At 44.8% G+C, this 10,153-nt stretch overlaps 1 protein-coding gene across 1 annotated transcript; it reads right to left on the reverse strand.

The window, feature by feature from the left end:
* Positions 1–8,602: 8,602 nt before the first annotated feature.
* LOC145955091 (uncharacterized) lies at positions 8,603–9,310 on the reverse strand. The gene has a single exon (XM_083069791.1). It carries the CDS (start codon positions 9,308–9,310, stop codon positions 8,603–8,605), a length of 708 nt encoding a protein of 235 aa, XP_082925917.1.
* Positions 9,311–10,153: the final 843 nt, after the last annotated feature.

Here is a 10,153-nt window from a genome sequence, read left to right on the forward strand (position 1 = left end):
AAATCGAGCACTCTTGACGGCTCGATGGTGAACGTCTCTATAAGCTGTAGCCGGTCCCGGTGTCGATCTGTCATTACACGTCTGGCTGGGGCTCTCTGCCTTTTGCGAGAAGATTCTGCCATTTCCGATAATCTCTCTAGGAATGCACTCACAAGCAAGGAATGTGGAGAATGAAGAAAGGTATGCAAAATGAGGGAGGGGAAGTCTTTATTTATAGGCAAAATTCCGCCAATACGGCCCGTATTGGATTCAATACGGCCGTATTGGCCTTTCCGTTGATGTACAAAATTTACAATCAATACGGACCGTATTGGATTCAATACGACCGTATTGGGGTTTAGTACGGGCGTACTCGGTTTTAATACGCCCGTATTGGAGTTGAAACGTTGTCCTTAACGTTAACTCCAATACGACCGTATTAATACCAATACGGGCGTATTGGATTTTTCTGATTTATGATGATTTTTTTTTTTTTTTTTTTTTTTTTTTTTTTAGATAAACAGAGAATAAGTGATCTTCTAGTACACCTATCATCTGTATGCATGTATGCAAATGAGATGCACCTAATTCTATTTGATTCAGTTTTTCAAAAGAATTAATCGATGCGTTCTTTGTTTGGATCTTGCCATTCCTCCAGACAGACTGTGCTTTGCCGATTTCTGTAACCGAGGAACGATGCGTATTTGATTTTTGGTGTTATCAACCAAATGATTCTCCCTTCCTTTAGAAGATGTGTCAACCCTCCTATTGACCACTATATCTCCATGTTTCCACTAGATTATTCAAAAATCGTTGGGGACAAGAGAGAAAAGAAGGAAAAGGTATATTTTTTCAAAAGTTTGTGTTTTAGAGGGGATTGTTTTATTTTTGAAAAATGGATTTTGTAAGAATGGCTGGCCAATGGCAGGCTTATTGTGTTTAGGTTTGTTCGATTAAACATTTATGAAGTTAAGCACATCTTCGTTATTAATGATTGTGCTTTGACAACTTGGATAGCTTTTCTTGAGCCCCTTGTTGAATTCGATTGATGGTACCATCATGGATTTATTTTGTTTTTCTTTTTTGACGGCCCTAACTTTTGCCTAAAACACCCATTTGTGATGTCTTAGCGGGCTTTTGTTGTTGTTCATTATTTTGTAACCCTAATTTTTGCCTAGGTCACCCTTTTGTGAGATTCCTAGCGGGTCTTTTGCTCTTATTTTGCGCAGTCCCCTTTTGGGTTTCCTGCCGAGCTTATTATCTTTAGGATTTCTTTATCCATGATGGCATTTATTGATGCCAAGAAAAGGTGCTCCAAGCTGTCATGCACATTTCCACATAAAAATGATGCGGGTTTATTGGTTATTAAGACATTTTTAACTTCACTTATGTTTATTCAAACAGGGTTAAATGACGTGGTTTAGAATTTTATTGTAAGCAAGAAAAGAATCAATAAGAAATTAATGAAGAATGATTTTATTATAATCGTGATGGAAACATGTGCCCTATCGAGGCTCGGGGGTCGGGCTGTCCCCGAGGAGTGATCTCTAATAGTCACTGAATTTACACATCCCTATTAGAAGGAAAAGGACACTTGATGACGACAACTGGCCTTGATGTTTGTGAACCAGCCTTCTTAAAGATCTGGCTTAAAGAACGTTGAGAAGGATCTTGATTCCTCTTCGTTCTTTGATCTTTAACAGGGTTGTATCCTAACCCTTGTTTCCCCGGATTGTCCTTGATAATAGGTAGCTCCGGGATTCCTTGGGAGTACTTGCCCAATCCTTGTCCTGGCAAGTATCCGTTCTTTGTGAGCATATGGGCTACCTTCTTCATTTCTCGGGGAAACGTTTCAACATTGGCAATTTCCAATGCTTGGAAGGCGGTTTCCAAAGCTTCCTCTGCTGCATCCACATAAGGTATGTTGGATGGCTTGCTGATGAGTATGTCATCTTCAGCTTGTACAGTCACCAGTTTGTCACCCACAATGAATTTGACTTTTTGGTGGAGCGTAGAGGGTACAGCTTTCGCATCATGAATCCAAGGTCGGCCTAGGAGACAGCTGTATGCAGGAGTAATATCCATCACTTGGAATTCGACGTTGAAGATGGTAGGTCCAATTTGGATTGGAAGATTGACTTCTCCCACCACTTCTCTTTTAGAACCGTCGAAAGCTCGAACGATCATGTTGCTCGGGCGCATTTGGACTCCCTTGATTGCCACTTGATCAAGAGTTCTTTTGGGCATCACATTCAAGGAAGATCCGTTATCCACCAAGACTTTTGCGATGTGGTACTCCTTGCACTTTACAGAGATGTGCAAGGGCTTGTTGTGATTAGGTCCCTCGGCGGGGATTTCTTCATCGGTGAAAGTAAGGTGATCATTAGCCGTGATGTGGCTAACAATTCCCTCAAATTTGTCTTGGGAGATGGTATGCGACACATACGCCTCGTTCAAGACCTTCAACAGAGCTTGCCGATGCGGTTCGGAGCTTAGGATCAACGACAACAAAGTGATCTTTGCTGGTGTCTTGTGAAGTTGATCCACAATGGAGTACTCGCTTTGTTTGATGAATTTTAACAACTCATCAGTCTCCTCCTCGGATTCTCTATCTTCCTCGGTTTTCTCCTTTTCTTTTCCTTTATTCTTGGGAGCTTTATCGTGCAGATCTTCGGGAGTGTAGATCCTGCCACTCCTAGTCATGCCCCCAAGTCCAGCGATGTTGGAGATATCGCTGTCGGCAGAAGAGTGGATGTCGTATATCCACGGCACAGCCTTATTTGTTTTGTAGGGGAAAGGCCTCGGAGCGATGATCCTTAACGGTGTCGGACCTTCCCTTTCGTCTGTCTTGATTACCAACAATGGAGTCGCCGTGTGCTCGCTTGGTGCAGTTGTTGGTTTGCATTTAATGACCAATGGCGTGCGATCCATTCTGAACATACGCATCGATTATTTCTTTCTTTTTATTAACATTTATTATTAAATTACCGGGAGAGATAAATGCAAATGAATGACTATGAAATGCAAAGGCAATAAATCTCAAAAATACTGTTTTATTCATTAAAGAAAGTGTACAACTTTATACAATGCTTTGAAGCAATTTTTTACAATAAGAGAAAAGCCGGTAAAAACCCACAGGCGGGTTCATGTTTCTTTGCCACTCATCTTCGGCTTCCTCGACGTGACGACCCATTGCTATAATCTGTGTATGGACCGCTTGGCTCATATCGTCACTGATTTTCTGAGCCTCCTTCGCTTTCTGAGTATAGTAGTTGATCATGGCCTGTAGCTCATTAAGCTCGTCTTCGGCTCGATCCTTCTCCTCTCGGAGTCTGGCCATTTGTGCTAGTCCCTCCCTCTCCTTTTTACGGAAATCGGAAAGGTTTGCGGCTTGTTGTTGAGCAACTTCCCGCCATTGTTGTGCATCGGATCGAGTCAAGAGCAGATCGTCTTGCATGTTCTTGATCAACTGTGCCTGCCTTACATGTTCGGCTTCAAGGTGTGCTATCTTTGCGTTGACTTCTTGGAGTTGACTACTCGGTTCAACCTTTGGCATTTTGGATGCCCGAGTAGTCTCCTCGTTGAGGTTAGCACACTCATCCTTGAGCCGCTCTATCTCGTGGTCTTTCTTCTTGCATTGCCTTTGAAGACCATCAATAGTAAAACTGGATTCTTCATTTTTTTCTTCAAGAAATCTCATTTGAGCTTCCATACTTTCCAGCTTTTTGGTCAAGGCGTCGACTTGTTCTTGCATTAACCTCCTTGTGGTTGTGGTTGCGCAAGGGGTGGATGGTTGAGACACCCCTCTCTCGTTCCTCCATATCTCATAGTCGGTGGAGACGGATACCCGAGGCTTTCCAAGCTCTCGATCTCCCTCATAGATTGGTTTCTCCCATGCTCTAATGATAGCGTGCATGTCCCTCTGATGTTCGGAATCAAAGGAGAAACACAACCCTCCAAGCTCCTCTTTGGTAGGAACAATTTGAGTCCTCATGAGTTGCCTCATAGCCAATCTAGGTGAATAAGCTATGCAACCTCTGAGGCCCATTAATGGTATGCTTGGATAACTGCCGCATCTTGTCAATACATTGTTTGGACGGAACCAAGGACAAACCCACGTGAAGTGCTCAATACTCCACTGTTCCATCTCTTCCTTCCACTCGGAAGCATACCGACGGCGTACGGGGATCTTTGAAAAACTTCTCAAAGGATCGGGCAAAGTCCCCATATGACTAGAGGCATAAAAGTGTGTGATGCCCCACACATACAACAAGGAGGTACAACATCGGATAGTTTTCCCTTGCTTCTGTTGAGATAAGCTGACAGAAAGCAAGGTGTCGGCAAGAATGGCAGGCACGGGACTCTTCATATGTACGTCCCAAGCGAAGAAGGCGTCCATAGCAGCATGGTCCACTGTGTTAGCGTGAAAGGGGAATAGGATCATCCCAAACACGGCTAACGCTAGAGTCTTGTTGAAAGCTAACCAATCTCCCTCATCAGCCAAAGAAGAAAGGTGGTTTTCGATCATAGCAAGCTTCCAACCCTTGATACTGCCGTTCCCCACTAAAGCAGATAATCGTGGTGGTAGTTTGACTTGAGTGGCAACTCTCTCTACGGCCACATGATTTCCATGGAAAATATAGACCCCTGTGGATTTGGGCCATCGAAGCATGAGTTCGTACTCCTCGAGAGTAGGAACTAAGTCAAACTGGGGGAATTCAAAACAGTGTAGATCGAGACTCCAGAAATGGACCAAGGCTCTCAGAAAAGCTGGATCCACACAAATCTTCATCAAGTCAAGGACTCGTCCATAAGATTTTTCGAACTCCAAACGAGCCTCTCGTGGCATCAAGGTACAGAGGTGATCCAACCTTTCAGCACGGTATAATAGGAAGTCCACTTTCTTTAATGGCCTTTGCACCTCCCTAGACCTCTCCATAATCTACAATACAATGCATGATATGAGATGATGGCGATGAATATGCATGCATAGTGTTTTTTCAACTAATCATTATCATGTTTTCGGGATATTCTTAAGATGATGCATGATATTGCTTGGTTTGGATAAATACGTATTTTTTTCTTTTTGTATATTTTGGGTGAAAAGGGAAACTACCTATATGAATGCAATGGAGGCAGATGTTAACACCATGTACTAGAAAATCTTTATTTCTATTTATTTTTATTTTACTAGGGATGTTGTATGTTTAAAGAATGCAAATGTATGCTCATACAATGTCACATAAAAATGCACACACAATTCACTCATCCACGAACAGTCACGAGCGAATCACGAGGTAGGGGTCTCCTGCAGAAAAGTGCATATTCAAGGAGGATCTAACTGTTCTCACTTGGTCAAAGGCCCCCAAGGTGCCCCCATTATAGGGACCCAATTCCTCTCGTCGTAGGTCGATGGAAAGTTCTAACGCACCGTCGGACTCAAGTTCATGGTTATCACCTTGAGTGATGCTTTCCGACAACGGTCTACGGGCACCTATAGACCCATTCGACAACCGGCCGTACTAACATCCACTCCCTATGGTTAATCACTCATGCCCCCGGGTATAGAGGGAACTGTTGTGTGCAAAGGTTTGTGTGCAGTTTTTATTTCAAACAATTGCGTAAATTTAAAAATACAACAGTTATTAAAGCCAAATAGATAAACATGTTATCATACAAGTGAGGGGTAATAAAGTGATTTTAACTATTATTTGTTAAAAATAATCTGTCACTAAATGGGACTGACTCTCGAGGCTTCCCCAGCGGAGTCGCCATCTGTCGCCACCGGCCCGAAACGGGCTTTCGGCATTCGCGAAGGATGGTTGGACTCATTTATTTGTTTAAAAAATGTGGATTGCTAGAATGACTTATTCTCAAACTGAGACCTCATCAAACGAGCAATTTTATTAAAAGGCTCACCAATCCATATTAATCCCAAGCGGGACCCTCCATGGATTAGTGGTTTTCGCAAAAGGAGGGTTCGTGGAGTCGCCACCAATGTTTTACTCAAAACATTGAAAAAAGGGATAAGGCAATTGATTTAAAAATCAACTTTGGCCACTACAACCAGAGTTGGGTAAGGGAGTCGGTTACGCGTGGGGAAGGTGTTAGCACCCCACGGCGCCCCTTTCGGGTTCCCTATGACAGATTATTTTTAAAAGAACAGTATAAAATTACTAAATTACCCCTATTTATTCTAAGCAATTATAAATTGACTATCTACATGATGACAGTTTAAATATGCACACAGAAAGCAGTAAAAGGAAGGATTGAAGGGAAACCTCTTGAAGCGTGCTTTTATATATTGCAAAGAACTGGGAAGCGTTTTGGCGTTCCCTCGCTCTACAAGCCCGCTCCTCGCTCTCCTAGAACAAAATTTTAACTAAGGGAATCAAAAAGATTTCCCCTCGACTAGGTTCGATCCTCAAGCAAAATGGCTCGGGGCTCAAGAACTTCGTCGGATCAACTCTCCGAGTGATTTCTAGGGCAGAACACTGCTCAAAAACCCCAGAATACTCAAGGAGAGGGTTGAAACTATCTAAAAAAGTCTGGAATGACGTCCAATTGACGTCATATTTATAGGGAATAGGCGCAATACGGCCTACAGGGGCAATACGGCCGTATTGAAATTTTTGAACTTCAATACGGTCGTATTGAAGTTCAATACGGTCGTATTGAAATTCAGAAATTTCAATACGCCCGTATTGAGTTCACTGCGGTTGTATTGAAGTGTCAATACGGTCGTATTGACTTCAGTACGACCGTATTGAAGTGTCAATACGGTCGTATTGACTTCAGTACGGCCGTATTGAAGTTTCAGAAACTTCAATACGCCGTATTGAGTTTCGCTGCGGCCGTATTGAAGCTTCAATACGGCCGTATTAAGTTCAGTACGGCCGTATTGGGCTTTTTCCCTCCACTTCCTTATTTTGAGCTATTCTAAGACCTCTAGACCTACAGAGAACCCTCCTAGGGCCTTCGAGGAGTCCTTCTGGCTGATTATCCTTCAGTCTTCGAGAGTCTTCAAGCTTTATTTCCGACCCGGACAATTTTAGGGGTCTACAGCGCCCTCGGGGATGCCAAGCTGCAGAATAAGGCCGAGCTTCAGGCCACCAGGAGGGAGCTGGAGAGAGTCCAGAAGTCCTTAGGGATTGCTTTAAGGGCTAATGAGACTTACGCTGCTCAGGTGCATGAGTTGCAGGAACTCGCCAGCTCCTCCTGAGCTCAGGTGTGCTCTTTGGAGGACGAGGTCACCACGTAGAAGGCTAAGTTGGTGGCGGTGGCCGCTCTTTGTGACGAGGTGCTTCTCGATGGGAAAGAAGAGGAGGTTGTCGCCTTGAAGGTGGATCTCGCCAAGCTAGATGCGGTGAAAGCGGGGCTAGAAAAGAAGCTTGAGGAGACTGAGCGAGCTGTCGTGGTTGAGCATAAGAGGGGATTCCTCAAGGCAGCTCGCCAGGCAAGGTTACTTGCACCGGGGTTTGACCTCTCCGCCATGCATGTGGAGAAAGAGGTACGCTTTGGGAAACTGGTGAAGGAGGACGACCTTCAAGATAACTCAAGTGAAAATGCTTCTGCCTAAGCCAATTTTGTTATTTTCTTATGCTTTGTTTTTATTTTTCTTGAATTCATGTATTGAACTCGTGGAATTCGTTAAATATATATCATTTTTTTGAGGTTTTGTCTTCGTGCTTTTAATAGTTCTATTTGACCTTCTATTTTTGACCTTATGTGTTTTGCACTTATGCATTTTGTGCTTTTCTGGGGCTCAAACTTGGCCTGATGTAAATAATTCGTATTGAGGTTCGACCTCAACCTTATGCTTAGAATGAAGTAATTCTTACCAAGGTTCAGACTCGGCCTCGGCGTAAAGCAGGATAAATTGTTCCAAGGTTCGAAGTTTGCAGGCTTCTTCATGAATCCGAGCTTCGTCTATGAGCTCGTCAATCAAGTCGAGGTCAGCTGCTAACTCTTAAGCATTCTGCTCGCTGTTGAAGACCTGACATCAGTGAGATGTCTCTCCATTTTCCACTAGGATCAATGTGTCAGCTCCATAAGTCAGCTTGTAGGGCGTTTCTTGCGTTATTGACTGGGGGGTGCAATGGTATGCCTAGAGGATGCTGGGAAGTTTGTCAACCCATTATCCCATGGCATTCCCGAGCTGCTTTTTGAGCTCTCGGAGTATCACCTTGTTTGCAGCTTCAGCTTGACCATTAGTTTGCAGATGTTCCACCGAGATCGGGAGGTGCTTGATTCTGAGTTCTCGAAGGAAGTCCTCGAAGCTCTGCGTAATGAATTGTCGGCTATTATCGGTGACAAAGGAATGCGGAATTCTGAACCTGCATATGATGCTCTTCCAGGTGAACTTCCGTATATTCTCCGTGGTGATCTTGGGGAGTGGGCATGCTTCGATCCACTTGGTGAAGTAGACGACTGCCACTAGGAGAAATTTGAGCTGACCTTTTGCAGGGGGAAACGGTCCTAGGATGTCCATTCCCCACTGGGTGAAAGGCCACGAGGACGTCATCTGGTGGAGAGCTTCGGGTGGCTGTCGATGTGCGTTGCCGAACTGCTGGCACTCTTTGCATTTTTGCACGTAGACTTGGCAATCTGACTTTAAGGTGGGCTAGTAGTACCCAACTCGGAGTACCCTGATTGCCATCGAGCGTGATCCGGAGTGCATTCCACATATACCTCGGTGGGTCTCCTCGATGACATAAGTTGCTTGCGATGTAGTCAAACATTTGAGCAAAGGGGTGGAGATGCCATACTTGAACAGTTCGTCTCCAATAATTACGAACTTGGCCGACCTGCCTCTCATCTTTTGAGCTTCACCTTTATCCTCAGGTAAAATTCTTTTCTTCAAGAAGTTCCAGATGCCTGTCATCCATCCCTGGTTTTCGCTGTTGCTAGTGTTAACGACCTTGTCGTCTAGGCTGGGTGAATGCAAGGTTTCCTGGATGATGGTCTGATGTTGTTCAGGGCGTTTGGTGCTAGCGAGTTTTGATAGGAGGTCAGCCCTGGTGTTTTGTTCTCGCGGTACATGATGTATAGTGAACTCGTCGAAGGACGATATCTGTTGTGATGCCATATGGAAATACCGTTGCAGGAGAGTATCCTTGGCCTGTTGTGTCCCGCTGAGCTGCTCTACCATGAGTTTTGAGTCGTTGTTGTAACTCAATCTTCGTGCCCTGAGGTTGCGAGCCAGCCTTAGCCCTGCGAGAAGCGCCTCATATTTCGCCTGGTTGTTAGTTACCTTGAAGCTGAACCTAAGGGATTGCTCCAAAGTGACCTGATTTGGTCCTTCCAAGATGATTCCTGCACCACCACCCATAGAGTTGGAAGACCCATCAACATGCAAAATCCATACCTGTGGTTCATCGGCCGAGGTTGGCGTCAATTCGGCTATGAAGTCGGCCAAACATTGAGCTTTCAGAGCCCCGCAACTTTCATATTGGATGTCGAACTCAGACAACTCGACTGACCATGCTATTATCCGTCCGGCGAGCTCTGGCTTTCTCAGGATTTGCTTGATGGGGTAGTCGGTCTTGACGACCACTTGGTGGCTCTAGAAGTAAGGTCTGAGACACCGAGCTGCAGTAACAAGGGCCAGTGCAAGTTTTTCAATCTTCTGATATCTTTTCTCGGTGTCCTGAAGGACTCGACTGATGAAATAGACTGGCGTCTGCACTTTCTGGTTCTCTTGCACTATAACTGCGTTGATTGCGCCTTCTTCCACGGCTAAGTATAGGAGGAGGTTGGCTGTATGATCCGGCCTCTAGAGGATTAGCGGAGTCGTGAGGAAGGCTCTGAAGCTCTTGAAAGCCTCTTCGCACTGGTCTGTCCACTCAAAGTTTTTTGGCTTTCGTAAGAGAGTGAAGATGGGCCCTACTTTCTCCGCGAGCCTGGGGATGAAACGGGACAATGAGACCAACCTTCCTGCCAGGCGTTGGACTTTCTTCACCGTTTGAGGACTCTGCATCTGGATGATGGCTTTGTACTTCTCCGGGTTAGCCTCAATCCCCCTGCTAGTAATCATAAAACCAAGGAATTTACCTCCCTGGACGCCGAAGACGCACTTCTCTGGGTTGAGACGCATGTTGTGTCTCCTGATCTGGCTGAACACCTTGGCAAGGTCGGCAACATGATCCTCGGATGAGGTGGTTTTGACCACCAT

Source organism: Cajanus cajan, chromosome 2 (assembly GCF_000230855.2).
Source record: "Cajanus cajan strain Asha chromosome 2, NIPB_CcT2T_4, whole genome shotgun sequence".
NCBI lineage: Eukaryota > Viridiplantae > Streptophyta > Magnoliopsida > Fabales > Fabaceae > Cajanus > Cajanus cajan.

Coding starts and splice junctions, on each gene's coding strand:
- LOC145955091 (XM_083069791.1), bottom strand. CDS start 9,310: ATGGGTGGTGGTGCAGGAATCATCTTGGAAGGACCAAATCAGGTCACT.